We start from the raw sequence: 25,745 nt of genomic DNA on the forward strand, positions 1-25,745 counted from the left end.
TAAAAGCCCAAGTTGTATAAAAGTTTCATATGGAATTATGTTTGAGAGCTACTAAAAGAGAAGTCCTAGAGTATACAAATGAGGCATTGGAGATTCATTGTACAATTCTCACCTCCCATGCACAAGACCCGGGTTTGATTCCCAACCATTGAACCTCATGTGCAGCCACCACCATCTGTCAGTGGAGGCTTGTGTGTTGCTATGATGCTGAACAGGTTTCAATGGAGCTTCCCAACTAACACAGACTAGGAAGACAGGCCTCACACCCTACTGCTGAAAATCTAGCCAAAGAAAAGCCTGTGGATCACAACAGCCCATCCCCGACTGATTATAGGGATGATGCAGGAACAGGCAGCATTTTGTTCTGTTGTGCATGGGGTTGTCATGAGGTGAGGCTGACTTGAGAGTGTTAACAACAGAGTATATAGGAGCAGAGTTAGTGTGGACTTTGGCTTGGAGGTAACATTTGGTGAGGAACTAAAGAGGGGTGTGATTCTTCCACCAGAAACTCTGGGTGTTCAAGCTCCTGGTTAATATGCTCACATACACATCTCTCTGCATCTGGCAAGTAATTATGGTTTCCCTACTGGCTTTCTTTAGTACTACCACCTGGTCTTTAGGCAAAGCAGAGTGAAGGGATACAGTCCATACACATAGAGTTTAAGGTCCAGTTTTCTTGCTGTGGTCCAAACCTGATTCTCCTTCCAGTACCAAGAATGATCATTTGTTTACTTAAAAAAAAAAAAAAAAGTGCTGATTCACATTGACCAGCCCATGCTTTATTTGTTAAAAGCATTATCCTAGGCAGCTAGAAATCTAGGTGTTAAGCCATAACATTGGATGTAAGGAAAACCATTTCCCATTGAGCATATTAAATTATCTTCAGAGTGATAAAGACCTAGATAGTTAAACCATATCACAGTGATAGAAGTGTATGGACACTCCAAAATCATTTGACTTTGGGTACTTGGTAACTATAATTTAAATTACATGAATTTTAGGGAAATCATGATAGAATAATGAAGTCACTTTAAAGATTTGAATCAAGGGGCATTAGAAAGGCCTGTGTTGTCTTTATTTGTTCCCCTATGTAACTCAGTCCATTTCAGAGACTACCACTGAGTTTGTGATCAGTACCCTGTACCAATCATAACGTAAGTGTTTTCATAGTCGACCTAGAGAAAGGAAGATAGTTAAGCAACTGGATTTCAAGTGAATCTCTTGCTCAGTGGCAGGGCAGAATTCAAAGTGTCAATGGAGTAGGTGCTGAGAAAAGAAAGGAAAAATCTGAAAACAGCATTTGCAAGCACATCAGAAAGCTTTTGGGTGAGGTAACAGAATTTGCTACTGGAAGTTGCTTTAAAAAAGAATGGCTTATGTTCTGACACAGTGGGTTCAGAGGCTTAACTTTGTCATCAAGGACCCAGCTTCTTCCCATCTTTCTGACCTAGCATCCTTGAGGTTTTGGAAATGCCTCACAGCTGTTCTCAGGTTGGTTACTACAGGATAATCCTTTTTAATCAGTGGCAAAGGAGAATGGGATGATCATAGTTAGCTTATTCTGCCCTGGCTATGGATGGACCTATGTTCCCTGAGCCAATTGCCATCCCATATCTGAAAACAGTTGGGTTCTATTGGCAAAGAAAAAAGGAGAAATAGCAGTGGGCAGGCAATGAAACTTCTTCACCACAGGAACAAAGATTCTTTTTTTTTTCCTTGCCTGGGGATAATAAAATTTTGGCTGATTTTGGTTAAAAGAATAATTCTTCTTGACTACAATCTATGCTACATTTGGGGAATCAACGTGAGATTTGCAAACCCACATATTCTCATCTTGAATAGGTTTGATGATCTCAAGGGGGAAAAGAAATGAATTCTGTTATACATGTTAGGACAAGGTTTGGGATGCTAATTTGGGCTTCTGATCTTCATAACAGATTGGTAGGTGGAATTCACAGTAAATCTCAAGGATTCTTTTTTAATTCTAGAAATTAATTCCTGCCATTAAAATGTTATATGCAAGTCCCCGGCCATCTGGTACTTCCACATGGTGTGAGCCCCTGTTGTCTCATAGAGTGAATGCCCAACTCCTGAAAAAACTAACCAGGCAGAGTCAAGATGTAGCTCACCCATCCGCTCTGCGTCTTGGCTGTTTCAGATGGAAAATGTTTGATCTCCACATTCACTATAGTCAGCGTGCAAATCAGGGCAGTTGTCCTTTTTTTGTCCCCCACAGGTCTATCATTCCAATGAAGTGACCCAATGCCACTGGGGAGAGAGGGCTGTGGGTTAACACAGGGCACCGACAAGACCCTTCGCTGGCCTAAGTCCAAGATGATGACTACTAAAACAACAAACAGATGGTATGCAGGACAATCGCCAGCCTCATGTGGATGAGCAAGGAGTCAAGGTCCAGCAGGAGGGAGTGGGCACACCGCCAGCAAGTGTTGTTAGATAACACAGCTGTGATTTCAACACCACGTGGATGGATCTGTTCACATTTAAAACTCAGGAAAATCCCAATGTTTGGCCAGGAATCTGTAACGGTGGAAAGGTGCCCATTTTTCCTTCCCCTTGCAAACAGTGTTGGGGTAAAACCTTGTCCTAACATGTATAACAGAAAAAAAAAAGTGGAAGTGAAATTCCCTACCATTAAAACAGTATAACTTTTGCTGGAAACCTGGATGTTAATCCCCCACTACATCTAAAGTTTATTTTACCAAAACATTAGGAGCTTCAAGTGGATTTCAACTCATGGCGCCCACGTGTGCCGGAAAATCATACTCCACTGGATTTTCAAAGGTGAGTTTTTCAGAAGTAGATCACCAGCTCGTTCTTCCAACACCCATCTGGGTGGACTCAAACCACCAATGAGCAGTCAAGTACATTAATCTTTGAAACATCTCAGGACTCCATCTAAAGGTTAAATGAAGCAAGTTTTCCTTAGATATGGAGATGTCCTAAGCTCTAGGATCATAATGGGGTCCTAAAAAGGACCTGCTAGGCAACTAGTTTCTTCTTAGCTGACTTTATTCATTACTCGGGGGAGGGGGGGAATTAATGGTAATATAGGAAGTGCTTTAGGCTGGGAGGTCCAAAGACTAGAGTCCTCAGTTTTGTTCACTAACTTCATAATCTTCAAATCTCTTCAGTAGTAAAATAGGACCACATCACAAGATTATTAAATATTAAATGAGATAAATTATTTGAAACTGCCAAGATTTAGCTTGACAAATGTATTATTTATATATAGGTAAATATTATACTCCAGTCAGCCTCAAGGTGTTTGTAGAGGACAGAAGAATAACAACAAAGTCATTTTTCACCTGCAACAATCTTTGCATTAGGCGATGGAGGCTGGTAGGAATTTTGTGGGCTAGAACTTAATGCACAAGTCCCAAAAAATGTGTGCCAAGTTGGGGACAGGTGTATTTCTTTGTGATTCTAAAATATCAATTGAGCAAGCCACTTAAATTTACACATGCAAATTCACCTACACAGAACTGGCCGTGCCAGCAGTGCAAAACCAACATAAAAGCCATCATGTTCCCTCTCCTAATGGAAGCAGCTGTTCTACAAATGTGGCAGACAGGAATCTACAGTCCCATTTTTCTCCTGACACCATGAAAGAATTCCTGTCTAGCACCATAAAATGGGAAGAAAAAGTAGGACACACTGGAAATATGGTTGAGGGATAGGAAAATTAATTGCTGGTAACCCCATTCTTAAAGTATATTTTTCCAGAGAAATAATGCTATGAATATGGATTCTATACAAACCCATATTAGTTTGAAACAAAACTAATTGCAATTTTAAATATCATGAGCTAGTCTGTCTTTTCTGAGTTGAATTTAGGCACAATTTGCAAAGTTATTTCTATAAGAAAATATAATCTGAGTTTCAAACAACCAATTTATGTTTGAACTTCAGGAGCACAACCTATTTGTTAATATTACCAGTAATTTCTTTCTTTGGATATACTTAATATGCCAAACAAAAAACAAAATGCCAGTGGATGGGATTAAACTCATCTGAAAAATAAATACTAGTGGTATTGGTACTGGTAAGAATTTTATAGGGTAGAACTCAACCTGAAATGAATGTGTTGTATGAACAAATGTGTCTTAACAATTTTAAGCTGCAACATTTTAAGTTATGTTTAATTACTAGCATACAGAATAGCTAACATTCATACATATAGTTAAATATTAACTAATAACTAATTTAACTGATAGGAGCTCTGATGGCATAGTGCCTAAGGCATTTGACTGTTATCCAGAAGGCTGGCAGTTCAAACCTCCCAGCCACTCCTCGGAAGGAAGACTGGGCAATCTACTTCCGTAGAGATATTGCCTCAGAAACCCAAGGAGGGGTTGCTATGAGTCGGATCCGACCGATGTCCAGAGGCATTATTAATATACCCATTTTACTGTTGGAAATTAAGTAATTAGCCCAAGGCCCCATGGGGAGCCTAGGCATTCTGACACCTGACTTTCATTCTTAATGTCTATATTATACTAAACTTTTCTATCCAAAGTTTTAAGTTTTTCATTATTGTCCAAAATAGTCTTTGAAGGATTCAATCCCAAATCACTAGACTTTAGTCTATTTCCCCATAAAATTGTCAGCTAGCATCTCATTTGTAACTCAACTGGCTAAAAAGTTACTTGAGAGCTGGGACTACATAGCTTATTTCCTTTTCATCTCATATGCAGCTCTGCTCACAGTATCATGAATATTGTCAGCTTAGAAAAAGGAATATTTAATTCCTGGCTGTCCATCTATCTACATTGTCATCAATTCTCTATGGTTATAAAAATGGAAAGCATATCTAATATTCATTGTAATGGAAGCAACAGCAATGACACACCTAGGAAAAGATTAAGATATTTTTAGGGACCCAAGGAAGGTCAGCAAGGTCCACTGAGTGGAATCTTCCAATGACCAGAGACAGCCAATCAAGCTGATGGCCTAATCCCAGCCCTGAGTTCTCTGGGCCATGACCTTGAGCACATGGCAGCCCTGGGGTGATTTATGAGGAGGAGATTGCACCAGACCACAACCCCAGGCAACCGAAGGACCGGGCTATCACTTTCAGTAGATGAATAGTAAGTAGCTTAATAGTACTGAAGCATTTTCCAACAATAGAGGCCACTTTGCAAAGGGCTATTTTAAAATATAAAGGATTTTATTTGTAAACACCTGTGTATCAATCTGAACTAAAAGCCAAAAGCAAATTAAGTCAATCTTTTTACCAGCTCATGTCTTGGAAACTTTTTTTACCCAAATTCAAGGACACAAGAACTTGTTCAAATGTCATTGAATTTGATATGGATCACAACGCCTGCATATTTTCAAAACTACACCATCAATAAATAAGCCGGAAAATACCATATACTTGTATCCTGTCTGATGTAACTTGAAGAGTACACACGAGGTACTCAGGCAATGGGCTGGGCGGACATTTCCATTTATAATTCATGACCCACCTTCCAAATTATTATTTTTCAATATAATTAAATATGTTCATTAAATACACTAGTATCCTTTCTTCAAAGATCTGTATCCCTTCCTCATCTACTTTTTATTTTCATAAGAGATGGCTGAAGTTAGCAAGAAACAGCACCAGTATTCATAAGCATTTATTTAGTAATCATTTTTACAAAAAAACAAAGGTAACTTTTTTTAGAAAGGAAATTACCAGATATGAAAATGCATATAAAAGAACTGCAACAAAGTGATTTAAAAACAAACAAACAAAAAAGCACAACTGACAGGAAACTTAATATGCTACACCTCTAAGGAACCTGAATCCAGGCTAGTTGGAAAAAAACACACACCTCTCTACCACCCCAACATACAAATATGTACAGTTTATATAAGCAAAGATTTATAAAACCCACTAGAAGAAAAGGATGAATATACACACCCATATGTATAGACACGCTTTCCTTAAAAAACACGTAACACAGTATTTCTTCATTTTACTCAGCTCAAAGATATTCTTGATCTAAAACTATTTTGTCCCTAATGCTATACATAGGAAATTCATAAAGCAAAAGTTCACATTTTCCCAGAAGCTGCTAATCTAAAGTATTAAATGTGTTTTGTATTTTTTAGAGTAAAATTCACAAACAGATGTGATATGGTACTTGCCATTTAGTTGTAACATTTTCAAAAACAAAATATTAGAGGAATATCAGTGATGAGTAGGTAAACCGTCCTTCCAAATCTTCCCAATATTTACACAGGGAAGAGTGAAAGAGTACACTTGATCTAGATTTATAAAGAATTGTCATTTTCTTCCCACTGAAGAACTGCTCATAAGGAAAAGTTCCAGCAGGGGCACTGCTCTCCAACCAACCAATGCCCTTCCCCAGGGCTCCTGACACACAGGTAGGGGTCTCTTCTACTGGACTCTACAGTTCTCACTGTTCTTGAGGTCAGACGCCTCTGGGCTGGGGACACAGTGGTCTCGCTTGGCTCTCAGGCCCTCCCTGGGGCTGTTAGTGGAACGTCTCTCAGGAAGGTTTCTGACAGAGAGAGATCTTGTGCTGGATTCTCGGATGGCGGCACTTGAGTCTGTTGAGCTCTGCTGAGCAACCTTGACCTGCAACACAAACATCTTTGTTAGAGGTTTATACCACATTAACATTTCTACAACATGAAAAACAAAATACATATCTCACTGAATTTTAAGTTAAATTCTTCCTCTTTAGAAGTTGTTCAGTTTCAGTATTTTCCTTCCCAGAGAACAGGATCCATACCTAACAGAAAAGCTAGGAGGACGCCAGACATGATCTCTGACAAGTCATTTTATAGCCTTCCTTCTACACTTTGATGGCTACAGACTCTCTCCCAAGGCAAGGGTCACATTTTCCAAGCCTAAGGTGAGCTCTTAGAGAACAGAGACTGTTTTATTTACCTGATGTATCCTTGATTGTTGCTGTTGTTCCTTTGCCATCAAATCAGTTCTGACTCACAGTCACCTTATTTGTACAGAACACGGCTCCATAGGGTTTTCAAGGTTTTGACCTTCTGGAAGCAGATTGCCAGGCCTATCTTCCAAAGCACCAATGGGTGGGTTTGAACCACCAATCGTTCAACTAATAGTCGAGTGCTTAACTGTTTGTGTCACCCAGGGACTGTGATATATCCCCAGTGTGTGGAATATGCTTAAATACGTTGTGAACATTCAACAAATCCTGGTGCACTAACTGCGTTCTAAAGTTTTCCCTCAGTGAAAACCCATATCTGCCACCATTTGTTCTAACTGAGCCCCTGCGGTCATTCAAAATGAGTATAATCAAATGAGTCATGCTACCTTCATTGGCTAAAAGCTTTATTATCAACATTTAAAAGACCAAGGACTTGATCCTCACGTGACACTATTTATATGCTTGTTTCCATAGCAGATCTGGATTATGGCAGAAGGGCAGCTATCTAACAATAAAGTCCAGAAAGAACAAATCCTCTCTCTGACTCCTATCCTTTAAATGAAAGAGGCTTCCCAGAAAATGTGAGAATTAAGAAGTATGTGTGAGAGCTGGGTGGTTGGGTAAAGTCAACGTTTTTTTTGAGGTTTAAGTAGTGAAAAAAGATATGGGCTCATGAAAAAGAAAGGGGAACAAGACAAATGGAGTAGAGAAAAGCCTCATTTAACCAAGTAAAATGCAGGAGTGGAACACATTCAAGTAAGAAGAGGGTCTTTAAAAGAAATAAGAAGAAACCTCGTAACAAGGGCTGCTACGTATTCAGCACAGATGCCGAGAAGTAACTATTTGACAGAAAATTCACTGCCTGAGCAAGTGGCTTCCAGTAACCTCCTTCTGAAGCAAAAGAAAAACGAGTGGAAATTATTTTTCCATTTATATTCTTTCCATAGGAAGTATGTGGTTTTAAAAGGCAGTTAAATACTTTTCATTACAGAAAACATAGTCAATCTGGCCAACAGATCAAATTGTGGAAAGCTTGCCTCCCTCTACATCAGATTATATGCAGGACACTGAAAAGGAGCAGCTCTTGAAGAATACGGACTTAATGGAAAATTACCGTCCATGTAAAGTTGAAAGAAAAAAAAAAACCACTTTACTGGTACTTTTTTTCTTTTTTTTTCAAGTAGAATAGTGTTATCAAAGACAGGCTTTTCCCTTGAACCTATGAGATGCAGGAGAGTTGAGTCAAAGCTTCAAGTTCACCATAAGAAACAGGACATCACACAAAGAAAAGAGAACTTGAGCCAGTAAGATTGTTTACTAATCCCAATTAAATGGCCAAAACATACTCCTTCACTTCTTCCCTCTAGATTTGACTCCTCTGATACTAAATTGAGAAAATTATAGTGATCAGAGTTGAAACTGTGGATTTGATCCTCGTATTGGTTAGTCAGCCTACTAGTTGGTGGTGGTGTTAGTAACTGTTGTCAAGTCAGCCTAAAACTTGCAGTGACTCCAAGCATAATGGAACAAAACACTGCCTGGTCCTGAGCCATCCCCATGACTGGCTGCAGACTGACCCACTGTGGTCCACAGGGTTTTCACTGGCTGATTTTAGGAAGTAGGGTAGCCAGGCCTTTCTTCCTCATCTGTCTTCGTCTGGAAGCTCCAATGAAACCTGTTAGGCATCATAACACACAAGCCTCCACTGCCAGGTGCACTGGCCAGGAATCAAATCTTGGCCTCCATCGTGGAAGGCAAGAATTCTATCACTGAATTTATTGGTTATCATCTTGAAGTTCTCCCTACACATCACTCTCTAATCCATCCGTTACTAAGTCCTGTTTTTTGTTCCTTTAAAATGACTCACATTCTCTTCTTTCCTGACTTGTCACCATTCTAGATGCAACCCCATCATTTTATGGCAAAGGACTCCGTAGTCCCATTCTCTCCTACTCTAATTCATCATCTGCACAGTCATCAGAATCACCTTATAACTTACAACTTTCTTGATCACTTCGTGTTTAAGAACACAAAGAGTGGCTCCACATAACCAGATGAGGTAAAATTCACCAAGTATCTGAACGTTTACGGCAGTGAGTACACTCACACTCTAAACATCTGTGGTCACAATGAGGAGAGAGCAAGTTTGTGCATGGTTCAGTGAGAACTTCACTCATAGAAAGAAATGCAAGGCGCTCACTAAACTTCTGACTCATGCTGCGTTGACAACACTCCTGCATTCCATAAAGGGCTGTACAACATGATGCCTGGTCCTCTGGCCAGACCACCTGGCCCAAGTTCAGGAGATCCAGTCGGCACTCAGTCCCTGACTCCCTTGGCCCCCAGCACACTAGGTGCTCCTGGGCTGACTCTTCTCAGAGACATAACAGATGGCAGATGAACCTCATCTAATCTACACTTTACCCATTTTTCTCCTTTAAACTTGTGAGATGTCACTAAAGGTCCTCCTAAATGACCCAGGGGATCGCCTCTCAAAAAATTCAGCCAATCACATCAGAGGAGAGCTCAAAATCTTGAATTTCTAACTAAGAGCTTTAGGAAATGAGATCTTGTTCTTTATTTTTAAAACCGAATGATGAAATATGCTTAACAGATGAGGCAAGCAGTTTACAGGATTCAGAAAATGCTGAATTAAAATTAAAAATCACTAGGCTGGTTTTGAAGAGCTTGAACCTAGTGATAGAGTCTACTACACAGCCTTTCAAGAGCAAGCCCCATTCATTTGCAGGGATACACATAACTGCTTAGCAACTCATACCTGCTGATGCCCAGTGAACTGCCTGTGGCGAATGCACAGAACACAAACCTATGGGAAACCATGGTTACTATTCTGTAGTCAACAGATTCAACAGCAGCGTGGAGAGCAGGCCCCCTAGTGTGCAAAGCTCTTTTTCCTGGATAATACTTTAAAACACCACATAAAAAACGGCTTTTGCCATTAATTCCTCATAAAAGAAGAAAAAGTGACCCTTGTGGTGATTTCGTAAGATGATTTCCTAACATACTTCTAAGCATCTATTATTGCAGTTACATCAGTACAAGATTACTTCAAGCTAAATTAGCAGTTTCATTCTTTCAACAAAAATTTGTGAATGTCAGATGTGTATTAGACACAGGGCACAGGTAAATCATAGGCAAAGGAAGTAACTTCACAGAACTCATGCTGTAAATTAGAAGACAGATATGTAAGTAAGTAATTTTATTAAAACGAGCTACCTTAAGATAACAGAAGCGGTAGCTATGTGTGGTGTTTTCTTCTTTAAGAGAATGAAATATCGGATCTTCACAACTGTGAGACAGGCAGGAATGGATTAGTACTGACTGTGGGGTAAATGGGAGCTCTGGCTGCATAGTGCCTAAGGCATTTGACTGCTAACTAGAAGGCTGGCAGTTCAAACCCACCAACCACTCCTCGGAAGAAGACTGGGCAATCTACTTCCGTAGAGACACTGCCTCGGAAACCCAAGAAGGGGTTGCTGTGAGTCACAATCAACTCAATGGCAGTGAGTTTGGGTTGTTTTTGTGGGGTAAATGGTGGGTAAAAGTCATCCATCTAAGGAAATGGCACAACCTATACCACAATCTAAAGGAACTCTGGTGGCATACTGGGTAAGATACTTGGCTGTTAACCAGAAGGTTAGCAGTTCAAACCCCCAGCCACTTTGTGGAAGGAAGATGAGGCAATCTACTTCCATAAAGATTTATAGCCTTGGAAACCCACTGAGGGCTCACCATGAGTTGGAATCTATTTGATGGCAGTGGATTTTGGTTATACCACAATATAAGTAGTCATAGCAGTACAGTGGTTAAAAGCACTAGCTTGGGAAAAGGATGTGGCAGTCTTCTGTGAAAATTTACATGCTTCACAACTCTATGGGACAGTTGTCCTATAGGAAGGCTATGAGTTGGAATCAACTTGATAGCATGGGGTTATATCAGAATCCAAATGTGACTCTTGTATAGCACTTCAGTGTTTATCTTGAGGTAAATAGCTTTGGTCTAGCTTGGTAGCATCACTCCTTGCAGCATAGCTTACATTAAGGAGAAACAGCAGTTCCCGTGAACATTGGAAAGTCAGGACTTATTCCAGTACACACTCTAGTGTATATTTATATACATACATATATGCAAAGAAAATATATTTTATCCAGGGTATATTTTTGTTGCCAAGACTCAAAATTTAAATCCAAACCAAAGTAAGTAGGCAGTGAGAGAGAGAAGGAGGGAGAGGGAGGGAAAGGGAAGAAGTGTGCATGTTTTTGGTGGCAGGGGGAGGAAGGGGAGAGGTTTTGCACAAATGGTAGAATATTTCTAATATAATGGATGAACCCATTTAATGAATGCAAAGAAATTGCAGACCTCTTTTCCTCATGCCTGAATTAATAAAATTTTATTATAATGCAAATTACAAACAAATATAACACTAGGCCCTTAATCCGTGAGTGGTGCAAATGGTTAATGCACTTGGCTACTAACCAAAAACTGGAGGTTAAGTTGACCCAGAGGTGCCTTGGAAGAGAGAACTGACGATCTATTCCAAAAACTCAGCCACTGAAAACCTTATGGAGCACAGTTCTACTCTGACACACGAGGCTGTCATGAGTTGACTCAAAGGCCACTGATTTAGAAATTCATTAGTGCTTATAATGTTTTTTTCTTCCTAAAAGGAGTTCTGGTGGCGCAGTGCCTAAGGCATTTGACTGCTAACCAGAAGGTTGGTGGTTCAAACCCACTAGCTGCTCTGTGGAAGGAAGATGGGGCAATCTACTTCTGTAAAGATTTACTGCCTCAGAAAACCCATGGCTGTCACTATGAGTTGGAATCAACTTGATGGCAGTCAATTTGGTTTTTTGGCTATAAGTTTTACATACCAACAAAAGCAAATAAATTTGCAGGTCTGTTGTTGTTCTGATGTAGCTAATTACCAGTGTTTTTGTATTCTGATATCCAAAACCCTAATGAGGAGCATGCTTATTCACTCACATATGATTCCTACACTACACGACCAGGGGTTACTACAATTTCGAAGCTTTGTTTGTTGGTTCAGGATAATCAGATGGCACTTAATCATACTCTGATAAATGAGCAATTAAAGTAAAAACACAAAATTTTAAAAATTGTTGAAGCTATTCCGCCAACAACCAGCAATATCCCTGTGGTGCCCAGCTTGAAAAACACTGATATAGTAGACATAGCAAGACTGTGTGGTTGAGAGAGAGTAGGTAATGACGCTGGGAGGGTTAAATGTTTGAGTCTCACTTTCTTCATCCTTTTATAATGCTGCTTACTGTGAGAGTTCAACAAAACGAGAAAATAAAATGTGAGGGTTAAATTATTTACATATGCTTTGCAAACATAAATGGTAGCTGACAATACGGAAAACAGTAATAGGAATAAATATCCATGAGCCCTGATGGGGCAGTGGTTAAGCGCTCAGCTGCTAACCAAAAGGTCAGTGGTTCAAACCTACCAGCTGCTCCATGGGACAAAGATGTGGCAGTCTGTACCTGGAAAGATTACAGCCTAGGAAACCCTATAGGCAGTCTTACTCTGTCCTATAGTGTTGCTGGCAACTGGAATCAACACCGCAGCAATTAGTTAAGCAACTGTTATAGTTTAAATAGCATTTACTAGGCTATTTGCAAGGTATACAGAGGTGACTAAGTTCCTATCCCTATCCCCAACCATTAAAATAGAGAAATCTGTACACAGAGCTCCATTCTTTAGACATCTATTGACACATGTGCTTTTGCCAGAATGTAAATTATTAATAAAAACATAAAGCATAGGCAGCTGGGGGGCAGATGGGTGAGAGTAAAACATGCAAAACAAGCAATGACCAGTGTCTGCAGCCAAAAGGAAAACCACCTTTTCACATCTTTCAACAGTAATGCTTGGAACGTTCTTACAAATCCTTTGAGTTTGGATCTAACAATGCCATTTCCCAAGCAACTATTTATAAGTGGCACGTCTGGTCAAGGACAAGATTGTGTAGCAGGGACAATGCAATGCTTATCCTCAGGCTTGCCCGAAACTCTCATCTCTGCTGACTTATTTACACTCATTGAAAAGAAGGTCAGACTTTGAAGAGTAGGAGCTCTTGAGTCAAAGGGCACACAGTCTGGGCCTCACTCAGATAACACCGCCATTTCCTGCATTCCAAACAGTGTGATAAACGCAGTAGTTTACCTTTTGTGATCTGCTGCCACCAGCTGTTGGTTTGGAGGTCTCAGCAAGATTTTCTTTGTGGAGACTTAATGGGGATGTTACTAACTTCTGTGCAGCAAGGCGGGGGCTGGTTCTGGTGGCCATGGTTGTTCTCCGCAGAATGTATGGGCTTGTCCTTCCTGTTGGGATATCAGAAAAACCTAAAGCCAAAAAAAGTTTACTGTCAGCATGGCTCGATATTAACAGCGATAAGTCCAAATTTATCTGTACTTGAAATGAAATCACCAGCTAAAGTTTTAACAAAGATAAGGGTCACTGTTGTCCTGAGAGTCACCAAATTTTTAAAGTAACAGTGTTTCTCTTGTAAAAAAATAAATAACCACAATGGGAAAAGGGGGGGGAACATTAAAGAGAAATTTTGTTGTTGTTGTTGCTTCTTCTGTGGATGGTTTACTTCACATTTTTCTAATATCTGAAGAACACTAGCAGGCCTTACAGTTAAAATTTTTAAAGTGGGAGAAAGAAGAACAGTAACAAGTACTTCAGGTGGCTTTCCTGGCCAGTTTAGATGACTGCTGTCATTTAGAGACTAGGCTGGAGGAGAGACAGGACCTTAGTGAGAATGATTTCACTCCTGCTGCTCAAAGTCTCCTTCCACAGAGGGAATTGACGTGACTTTTGATGACCTAGAGGATACAGTCACCCCCAGGAATACTGAAAAACAGCATATATCACACAGGCTCTAGAGTAGCACCAATAGCTAACTAAAGCAGTGATTTGGGGCTTTTTTTTTTTTTTTTAATCAGCAATGAGAAAGACAGTGCTAACCATTTTGAGGCTAAAGTTACTAAGAATACTGCTTCTCAAACTATCTATGGCAAAAAAAAAACCCACAAAAAACCAGTTTTGATTTCATTCATGTATGTATATATGTATGTAATTTCCACTCTGTTGATGAATGATAATTTTGTGTAATACAGTAAGAATAAAGCAACAGAAAAGTGACCATGCTGTTGGATGTTGCAACAATGTCAGATTACTCTGAAAATTTCCGAACTCTTACTCCTGATTTCTGCACTTCGTTTTTCACAGACCAATAATAAATGGTTTCTCCCTCTGGTGGCACAGTGAGTAGTTTAAGCATTTGGCTGCTAAACAAAGGGTGGCAGTTCAAACCCACCAGCTGCTCCACAGGAGAAAAGATGAGGCAGTCTGCTTCCATAAAGATTTACAGCCTTGGAAACCCTGTGAGGCAGTTCTACTCTGCCCTATAGGGTGGCTGAGTCAGACACAACTTAATGGCAGTGAGGTTGAGTTTTTTTTTTTTTTTTTGTAGATTGGACCAGGTCCATAGGCCACACTTTGAGAAGCACTGGGTTTAAAAATAAAAAATAAAAAAGACAGAAAGAAAAAGGTAGTAAGTGGCTCTAGCGAGGGAGCCAGCATCATCAATACCATCTCCAGCTCACCCACTACCTTAACGCTAGGGTCAGGTATGACCCAAGCTAGGAAAGCTACAAGGGTGTCCTTGATTCGGGGAGTTTTCAACATAGAAATATCGAGTTCTAAACTGGTATCTGACAGTTATATTTCAAATTTACCAGCTTTTTTTGGAGTTTAACACAAGTAATTAAATCCTAGTTATTCTCTCATGATAGTAAGGGAAGACATATATTTAAATATATATACATAAAACCAATCACTACGCTTCCCAAAGGTCAGTTAGTAATGTTGTACATCAACTTAAAAAATAAACACTTCTCTCTTTTTAAATGTGAATTAACTTTACATTCTGGAGTTTCAACACGGCACAAATAATTTTGTTTTTCAACTATGCATACCTTTCTTTACAACTTCTGGAAGCCCCTCTGGCTCAAATTCAATGTCTTCTGTGTCACCTGCACACTGAACACCACTTCTGGCTGCTTTCCTACTCTTTTTAGAAAAAGTCTCTGGTGTGGATGGCGTTGATTCTCCATCATTCTCCTGAACGCCATTGGACCTCTGCCTCTTGCCTGAAGCCTTATTTTGGCCAGCTGATAACTTCCTTTCAGTAACAGAAGGGAGTGGAGATGGTTCTGGAACAGCTGAATTTGGCAAAGGAGAACTTCGGAGATTATGTTGAGAATGCAGACGAGCAACTTGTGTTTCTAGCATCTCTTTAGCTTTTTCTAAATTCTCATGGCTTATCAGCAGGGCACAGTACTTATCCAAGTATTCATCTGCCTCCTTGGATTTTTCTTCAAGAGTTTCCTTCAGTTCTTTCATCTCAGCCATTAATTCATCTATATTAGCATCCACAATAGTACCTATCAAAAATAAAGTCATCACCAATAAGTAACCTGATGCTTGTCTACTGAACACTGGTCACTGTGAAAAAAAAGATAACATTGCATCTGTTCTTGGGTTGTTGTTGGTTTTTTTGTTTGGTAGGATGAAATACCATATGAAGGTACAAGGAGCCCTGGTGGCACAAATGGTTAAACACTTAGCTGCTAACCAAAAGGCTGGCAGTTCAAACCTACCCCATAGCTCGGCAGGAAAAAGACTAGGTGATCTGCTTCCACAGAGATTACAACCAAGAAACCTCAAATCTACTCCAAACTCCCTTCCAAAAACAGGAAAACCGGTGAGCCACCCTGCCAATCCATGGTCCAAGGGAGGAGTCAGAGGAGCCACTGACCTTCGGACTAAGAGGATTTTACTCTGGTGGAGGAAAGTGACAAGAGAGTTGTCATTTCTTTTTATTTTGCCCACATACCCAAAAATAAATCCCCTATCCCTTCCTTTTAGTTGACTCACAAGGGCTGGCCAAGGAGAACCGGAATCATCTGTCTACAAATTACCAATACCAACTCACATGCTGTTCTGCCTCCGATAAAGAAACTACTTAAATGAACATCCACATGAAAAATGATTCTTGGGACAACTCATTTCCCAAAAGCCAGTTGTTTGTGTGTTTCATAGAGCAGAAGATGTGATAATTCTATTTCAAAATGCAGGCTTCCTTCTGAATCCCCTAATGATCCCAAGCTGAGTATAAAATTCAGAAACTGGAAGATGAATAGCTGCAAAAAATCAGCACTCAGTTATAGAAAACAAAAAACACTCTAATCCACATACACCATGTGCATGTTATTTCACTATTGGAAAATAATGTTGGCTGACTGATCTGCCCCAGTTAACACCCACCTGCTTTCTGCTGCTCTCGTGAAGCTTCCAGATGAGACAGCTCTTTCTGCAACATTTCCTTTTCCCCTTCCAGCTGTTTACAGGATTTGATCAATAGCTTTATTTTCCCCATGGCATGTTCATTTTCCTTCTTTAATTGATTAATACATTTTAGATTGTCCATCTACAAAACAAAAGTAATTCCATTTAAAATCTGGAAATTTCTTGTGATGAACAGACAGCAAAATTATTAAGAAATGATTAAGAATCATGTATTTTAAATGTAAGAATTATTATATTCAGACAAAACTTGCAAAGATGCATGATATCAACAAGTCTTCCAATAAACAATGTGCTTTTGTCACTCCCTTACAAGCATAAATCACAGGCTCTGAAACAATACCCTATAAGTAGCCCACTATATCTGTGGTTCATCAGTGGGACTCAGACGTTCCAGGTAAGGTTCAAAGTGTCCAAAGACATATTCCTGATGGGTCAAGAATTCTCAGTGAGAAAACTGTGTTCCTATTTGTAATCTTGTGTTACCCCACAATTTCAATACCTAATATGGCTTTTGTTCTATAGTGACACCAAGTGAAGGCCAACACTGCAGCTCACAATACAAATTCAAGTTTATGTAGAAAGTGGACAGAATGGTGGGAGAGCTGTGTCAGACACTTCACCGCAGTACAAGTTCTTGGTTCTTATCCATAATTCCAAAATTCAAAGAAGTTCTGAAAATAATTTAGAAGCAAAACCTGACATGATGAGATCTGAAAGCATTTAAATTCTTTATCCCATTTTGTGAGAAGAATATCCATACATATTGCTACAGAAATATGACAGTATTTTAATAAGAAATGTTGCTCCAGACCTCACTGGGATATTATTCAATATATGGCATATGTACTGTATTATGAAATATTTTTAAAAATACAAAATTCCAAAACAATCTAACTCAAAGAATTTTTGACAAGGGATCATGAATATATAAAGGCAGACCAAACAGTTAAAAAAGAAAAACAAGAAAATAATTTGAGCATCATATTCATGAATCAAGTAGATGTTACTATTTATGTGTTTTGTATGCTTCACCTCGAAATATTTATTAACAATGTAGAAGTAACTCTATACTTTCAGACTTTTCTATTTCTGATTCCTACAATAACTGGATTAGATACCCATTTAATTCAATTTCAACAATGCTTATCAGCTGGTACCTGATTAAAGTAATATGGGATCTGGGAGTTCCAGCAAGATGGTGGAATAGGCAGATAAGCGACGAAGACCCTCTGCAACAAAGCAATGAGAAACCAATGGAAACCAGTACAGAAGATGATTTTGGAACCCTGAGCTTTGAAGGGAAGGATAAAGAAGATTAAATATCAACTAGTAGAACTTGAACGAAAGTAAGTAAGAAGACAAATGGAGCTGCAGACTGCCAGCTGTCCTGAGGGCACAGTGATTTTGAATATTTCCCCATCGCAACCTAAAAAGCAGCTCTGCTCACCAAGGCTGCATGGGCAAAGAGTGCATTGGTGCCTGACAATCAGAAGGGAGAACAGTGAGGAAGAGGACAGGCGGACCTGTAGGTTGCTGACAACTGTCTTGGGGGTACAACCATCTTGGATGTTTGCAAGCAGCCGGCACAACCTTCTTAAGTGTGTGCAGGTGGTGTTCTTGCTTGGACTATGACCTGGGAGGGGACCCACCTGCCAAGCAGAGCATGGACAACCACACTAGAGACTGACGACTGGAGAGGCATGATATTCCCTTTGTTACTCTTGTCCCCTGCGTCCTCTTGGTGAACAGGAGTATGACCATCCCCCTGCCTCCACCCACCTTCTTGATGTGTTTGCCCTGGCAGAGCTAGGGTGCTGTGTCCCACACCCCCTGCCCCAGTTTTGTTTTTAAATCATTCTTTTTATCTTCCTTTCTTCCCCCCCTTTTTTTCCTTTCCTTTTCCTGGTTCCCTTCTTTTTTCTTTCTTTTGGTTCTTCCCATCCCTTGTTTTTCCTTTTGCAGTTCTATCTATTATTTTATTCTTGCTCTTTTCTCTCATTCTGCCCTCCCCTCATACTTTTTTTTTTTTTCTTTTTTTCTTATTATGTTTAGTTTATCCTCTTTTTTAATACATTTTGAAAATTTTTCTTGTTATCTAACGCATTTCTTTTCTTTTTTGGCAATTGTTCCTCTTTGTTTATGTGGTTTTGAGTGTTTTGTTCTCTTGTTTTTGTTTTTTGGTGTTTTATTTATTTACTTATTTATTTAGTCTAACTGAGTGGGAGACAGCAATCATTCCCACACAACCCAATCATACTTGCACCTCCTGCAGCTGTACACACTGAGTGAGGGCCACCACTTGCTTTTGCACCAACTGACAAACAATAGACAGCAGCCAATAGCAGCTCAACTCACCTTCATCTGCTCTTTACGAACACCTAACGGAGATCCATGCACACACTCTCATTCTCTATCACACAGGAGATAGGTGGTGAATGCCTAAGTGCTAACAACTAGCGAACAGAGGAGCCCAGCACCCTGCTCACACAGATAAATCAAAACCAAATAAAGGAAAAAACCAAAAAAATAATCTTGTGTGAATCACACCAACATACCATGACAAATTAAACATAAATACAACACTACCACAATGTCTCAGAGAGACCATCACAATCCACAGAAAAAAAGCAAGATAAAGTAGTAGAAACAAGAGATGAGGATATAAACCCAGAAAACAACCCTGAGGAAGAAGGAACATTGGAACTCCCCGAAAAAGAATTCAAAAGAATTATATTTGGGTACCTTAAATGGATTGAGAGATAGATCAAGGAAAACACTGACAAGATCAAGGAAAACACTGACAAAATTAAGAAGAACACAGACAAAACTCTAGAAAAAAAAAATAGAAATGATACAAAAACAAAAAACAGAAGTACAGAAGATTAATGCTAAGATTTCAGAAATAGATGACACATTGAATGGACAAAGGAATAGAATCGAATCAATGGAAAACAGAATTGATGAGATCAAAGACAAATATCTCAATACTACTTTGTTAAGGGATCAATCACACAAAAGATCAAAACATAATGAATTAGTAAGATTCATGTGGGATACCATCAAGAGGAATAACCTATGTGTAATCGGAATTCCAGAACAAGAAGAGAAAGATAAAACCACAGAGAAAATTGTTGAAGATTTGTAGGAAGAGAATTTTCCTAATATGATGAAAGACCAGAATACATCCATTCAAGAAGTTCAACAAACCTCGAATAGGACAGCCCCCAAAAGAAAATTACTAAGACATATCACCAGCAAACTCACCAAAACCAAAGACAAAGAATCCTGAAAGCAGCATGGGAAAAACAAAGTTACCTACAAAGGGCAACTAATAAGACCCTGATTTCTCAGCAGAAACTATGCAGTCAAGAAGGCAATGGGATGATACATACAAAACCCTGAAGGAAAAAAATTTCCAACCAAGAATTATATATCCAGGAAAATTGTCTATCAAATGTGAGGATGAAATGAGGAGGTTTCCAGATAAGCAGAAATTAAGAGAATTTGCTAAAACCAGACCAACTTTACAAAAGATGCCAAAGAGAATCCTTCAGACAGAGAACTAACAACAGCAAACAACTGATGATTAGCATATATGATGACATAACCCAGCCCAGTTATAGAAGTATCCAAAGTAAAATAAGCTTACAAGACTGTAAACTGGGAACCAGAGACATCAATTGGTAAATGAGGACAACTACAAACCAAAAATAGGGAATAAATAGCACAGTTACATAACTTCTAAATGGTGAGAAAGTCAAGAAAATTGCAAACTGGAACAGACTGTTTTAAACTTGGGAAGAAATTCTAAATTACAGAGTAATCTCAAAGAAAGATAATAAACCTTTGCATCAAAATAAAAAAGAGGATAAGCACAAATATTTAGCAAATATTAAACAACAGCAATGAAGGAGATGATAATAACGACTCATAAACAAAATGAGCTCAACACAAAAAATTAGACAGAACAAAGAAGTCAGCAACACCACAAAAAGAACACATAACAAAATTACATCAATAAATTCATACTTGTCAACAATTACACTGAATGTCAATGGATTAAATGCACCACTCAAGAGATGGAGAACTGCAGACTGGATAAGAAAATATGACCCATCAATATGCTATCTGCAAGACACTCACCTTAGACACGAAGACAAAATTAGACTAAAAATCAAAGGTGGGAAAAACATACCAAGGAAATGGCAACCAAAAGAGAGCAGAAGTGGCAATATTAAGTTCTGATAAAATAGACAATAAGACAAAAATGACCATGAGAGACAAGGAAGGACATTTTATAATGATTAAAGGATCAGTTGAACAAGAGGACATAATCATAATAAGTATCTACGCACCCAATGAAAGAGCCCGAAAATACATAAAGTAGACTTTAACAGAAGTGAAAAGAAAAATAGATGACTCCAAAGTAATAGAAATGTTAATACACTACTTTCAATAAAAGATAGAACTGCATATAAACTCAGCAAAGATGCAGAACTAACAATATGATCAACCAGCTTGAACTTACAGACATCTACAGAGCACTTCACCCAACAACACCAAAATGTATATTCTTTTCCAGCACACATGAACATTTTCCAGAATTGGAAACCCAATGGGGGTTGCTATATATCAGAATCAACTACATGGCAACGGGTTTGGGGTTTTATTTTTGTTTTATTGGCAGGTATTTATTTCCTACAATATTATTATACATAAACTCAATAACAATGAGTCAATTCCATTCATAGCAACATTAAAGAACAGAGTAGAATTGCCCCCATAGGGTCACCAAGGCTATAATCTTTATAGAAGCAGATTGCTACATCTTTCTCCCATGGAGCGGCTAGTGGGTCTTAACCACCAAGCTTGTGGTTACTAGCCAAGCACTTAACCACTGCGCTACCAGGCTCCCTTTATTATACACACTGTGTGGTATATTTTATGAAATATTTACAGAAATCAATATATCTTCTCTTTCCAAGGAGCACCATCTTCAGGGTAAATGAGTGTTTTCCTAAAGAAAATGTTATATGATCCTTATATGGAAAGGAAGAGAATACATGCGTGATACATACATGTCCCTAGGCAAGGTATTTTGCCCCACCACTCATTTGTCAGTTTGTTGTACTATGGCGGCTCATATGTTTTTATGATGTTAAAAACTATGCCATTGATATTTTAAATACCAACAGAGTCAGTCATGGTGGACAGGTTTCAGCAGTGCTTGCAGACTTAGACATATTTGGAAGAAAGGACTGGTGATCTACTTTTAAAAATTAGATAATGAAAACCTGATGGAACACAACATCGAGGATGGCTAAGGACCAGGCAGCATTTTGTTCCACTATACACGAGGTCACTGGGAGTCAGAGCCAACTCAATGACAACTAACAACTGTCCCCCAACTTCACAGGAAAGTGGGTTTGGTGACAGCAGTAAACTTAAGAGACTGATCATCCTGCATGTGCCCAGCAGATCATATTCTATGGCTGGAAAGGACTGCTCTAATCTGCTATGTAGCAAGAACTTCAATAGACATTTCATCAGAAAGATATACAGATGACCAACAAGCACATGAAAAGTTGCTTAAGGTTATTAGCCAGTTAGTTGTTTGCTGTCGAATCATAGTGACCCCTCCTTGGATTTCCAAGGCGTTATCACTTCGGAAGCAGATTGCCCAACCTTCCTTCCGAGGAGTGGCTGGTTTGAACAGCCAGTCTTCTGGTTAGCAGTCAAGTGCCTTAGGTAGGGAAATGCAAATCAACACAATGAGATACCACTTTACACCCAATAGGATGGCTGTTATCAGCAAAATGAAAATCAAGTGTTGGTGAGGATGTAATTAAACTGAATACTCATGCATTGATGGTGGGAAAAGTACATCTGCTGTAGAAAAGCTTTCTGGCTTCTCAAAAAGTTAAATACATGGTATCCACTGGTGTCCTGGGACCAATCCACCTATCTACCAGATAGCAAAGGACAACAGTTCATGCTACTCCTGAGCTCTTATCTGTGCTCATGAAGAACCTGTACATAGACTAAGAGGCAGTCATTGGAACAGAAAAAGGGGACACTGCATGGTTTAAAATCAGGAAAAGTATGTGTCAGGGCTATATCCTTTAGCCATATTTATTCAATCTGTTTGCTGAGCAAATAATCTGAGAAAATGTACTATATGAAGAATGTAGCATCAGGATTGGAGACTCATTAACAACCTATAATGTACAGATGACACAACGTTGCTTGTTGAAAGCAAAGAGGACTTGAAGCACTCACTGAAGAATAGCAAAGAGTTCAATATGCATTACACCTCAACATAAAGAAAACAAAAATTCTCACAACTGGACCAATAAGCAGTATCTCATGATAAATTCAGAAAAGATTAATGTTGTCAGGATTTCATTTTACTTGGATCCACAATCAATGTTCATAGAAGCAGCAGTCAAGAAATCAAACAACATTCTGCATTGGGCAGGTCTGTTGTAAAAGACCTCTTTAAATTGTTAAGAAACTAAGATGTAACTTAGTTACAGGGCCCTTCACCCAACAACAACTAAGGTAGGCCTGACCTAAGCCATGGTACAGTCAATCATCTCATATGCTTGCAAAAGCTGGACAATGAATAAGGAAGGCCAAAGAAGAATTATCGTGTTGGCAAAGAATATTGAATATACCACGGACTGCCAGAAGAATGAACAAATTTGTCTTTGAAGAAGTACAGCCAAAACGTTCCTTAGAAGCGAAGATGGCAAGACTTCATCTCATGTACTTTGGACATGTTATCAGGAGGAACCAGTCCCTGGAGAAGGACATCATGCTTGATAAAGTAGAGGATCAGTGAAAACTAGGAAGGCTGTCAACAATATGAATTGACACAGTGCCTGCCAACAATGGGCTCAAACACAGCAACTATGAGGATGGTACAGGACTGGGTAGTGTTTTGTTCTGTTATACACAGGGTTACTATGAATTGGAACCAACTTGATGGCATCTAAGAACAACAGCAAATACATGCTACAACACAGAAGAACCTTAAAAACATTATACTAAGAGAACTAAGTGACATACAAAAGGATACATATCGTATGATCCCACTTACATGAAATATCTAGAGTAGGCAAATGCATAGACACCAAAGTAGATTACTGGTTAACAGGGATTGAAAAGAGGAGGAAATAGAGAGTTATTGCTTAAGTGGTACTGAGTTTCTGTTAATGGTGATGAAAGTTTGGAAACAGGTAGGAGTGATGGTTATACAGCAAGATGAACATAGTTAATGTCACTGAATTGTACAAGTAAAAAATGTTGAAATGACAAATGTTTTGTTACAAATACTGTTATTACAATTACAAAACAAAATACTATTATCTGTATGGAGATCTGGGCATAATGCCTAAGGCATTTGACTGCTAACCAGAAGGATGACGGTTCAAACACACCAGCCACTCCTCAGAAGGAAAACTGGGCAATCATTTCTGTAAATATTTATCGCTTCAGAAACCCAAAGGAGGTCACCATGAGTCAGAATCGACTGGATGGCAGTGAGTTTTCTTTTTATTATTATTATTATTATCTAAATAAACCACTGAAATTCAAGAAATAGTAAAAAATGTATATACCTCGGTTTTCTTCAATTCTTCTAAAATCTGATTGGTGGCTTCTAAAGAATTATTGAGTTCCTCTTTACTGGACTTCAACAGATCCATTTCCAACTTCTGTGAGCTTAGATATTCTTCTTTAGAAGTCAATTTCTCTTGATAAGTCTGGATTTCCACTTCATGCTAGGACAAAAAAAAATGTTACTTTAGCCAGAAGGCACCTGCTGAAACAAATTGCAGGGAAAACAAAATTGCTGTTCCAAAGGCCGTTTCAAATAGTCTTTGCAACTCTCCTATTCTACGTCAAGTTAAAAATGTACTAAGAATTCAAATCAGAAAATAAAATATGTTCAGTTAATCAGGGAACCAAAACAAAACAAAAAACAAACCCACTGCTGTTGATTCTGATTCATTGCGATTCCATGTGTTACAGAATAGAACTGTTCTGCATGGTGTATTCTTGGCTATAATCTTTGTGGAAGGAGACTATCAGGCCTTTCTTCTGCAGCACTACTTGATGGGTTCAAACTGCCAATGTTTAGGTTAGTCATGCAAACCATATGTGCCATCCAGGGAAAGGATAATGAAATTAATATGATGCTACTCTTCTTAAGAGTGTATAAGTTAACAATGCAAAATACTGATCTTGCTAAATATACCTTATTAGTTATTATGGCAGTAGACCTACACTCCAGCTCCCACAGTTACCAAACCGACGTTTTACCTGTTTTTTTGTATCCAGAAGCCAAGTCTGCTGTTTCTTTTCGGCTTGCTGAAGCCGCATCTGATATTCAGCTATTTCTTCTCTCCTCTTGGCCTCTTTCTCTATCTGGTCGTTGCGCACACAATCCAAACTCTTTTTCAATTCACTGTTTTCTAGCATGAGCTCCTTCAATTGAACCTAAACAGAAAAGTAATAAATTCACGGGGCAATAATTAAGAACCTGAGTATCTATCTTTAAGAAATACTAAGTACTGAGGAGGAGAAAAAAAAAAAAAGCTCACAGGCTAGGCAAAATCTCTGTAGAATAGTGATATAATCCTTAGAAATGTATTTACTTAAAATTGTGATTTTATCTCCAGTGACAATGTCCTGTGCTCCAGCCCAACACTGACAAACTAAGATCATGTTCACAGAGACCTACACCAAAAATAAACCAAACTCACTGCCATCAAGTCAATTTTGACTCATAGTGATCTCCACTGGTTTTCCAAGGCAGCGAATCTTTCAGATTGCCCAGTCTTCCTTCTGAGGTGTGGCTAGTGAGTTTGAACTACCAACCTTCTGGTTAGCAGTCAAATGCCTTAGGCACCGTGCCACCAGAGCTCCAAATCTCAACTAAAGAGAAATTTCAATTAAAGCACTCGGAAACCATACCCTCTCCTTTGCTTCCAGGCTCACTTACTTAGTTACCTCCATTGCAATAACTCCTAGAACCTCATCACCAGTTGTACCTGTACATTTAATTCCTAGCAGAATTATTAATTTCCTTCCTTGAACAGCTGAGATTCCATGTTCCCTCACTAAGTTTCCTTCCAAAATGCTCTCAACTCCTCTACCCATCTCTTCCTCCACTCTACAGTGATGGAAAAACCCCAACTCTGGATACATCTGTCTTTTCCATATGTAACACAAAATGCTGGTTTTGGCAGAAGCTTATAGAAACATCTTTTTAAAAAAATTGCCCTGCAGGGAGGTGGGGCAAGATGGCGGACTAGGCAGAAGGATTGCACAGACCCTCTTCAACAAAGAAAAGGGAAACCAATTAACACAGACACAGAA

The 25,745-nt window shown here is 39.0% G+C and overlaps 1 protein-coding gene across 1 annotated transcript in view; it reads right to left on the reverse strand.

Annotated features, from left to right (window-relative positions):
* Positions 1-6,409: 6,409 nt before the first annotated feature.
* The window catches only part of CENPF (centromere protein F), a 97,323-nt gene continuing 77,987 nt past the window's right edge, over positions 6,410-25,745 (reverse strand). Inside the window, exons 15-20 of the mRNA XM_007952589.1 lie at positions 24,687-24,863; positions 23,984-24,145; positions 16,320-16,482; positions 14,969-15,436; positions 13,149-13,327; positions 6,410-6,610 (exon numbers count right to left, since the gene is read on the reverse strand). Of these exons, the coding sequence (XP_007950780.1) occupies positions 6,410-6,610; positions 13,149-13,327; positions 14,969-15,436; positions 16,320-16,482; positions 23,984-24,145; positions 24,687-24,863 (1,350 nt within the window). The remainder of the gene's footprint in view (positions 6,611-13,148; positions 13,328-14,968; positions 15,437-16,319; positions 16,483-23,983; positions 24,146-24,686; positions 24,864-25,745) is intronic.

This window comes from Orycteropus afer, unplaced genomic scaffold (assembly GCF_000298275.1).
Source record: "Orycteropus afer afer isolate SDZICR_OR568_19922 unplaced genomic scaffold, OryAfe1.0 scaffold00013, whole genome shotgun sequence".
Classification (NCBI taxonomy): Eukaryota; Metazoa; Chordata; class Mammalia; order Tubulidentata; family Orycteropodidae; genus Orycteropus; species Orycteropus afer.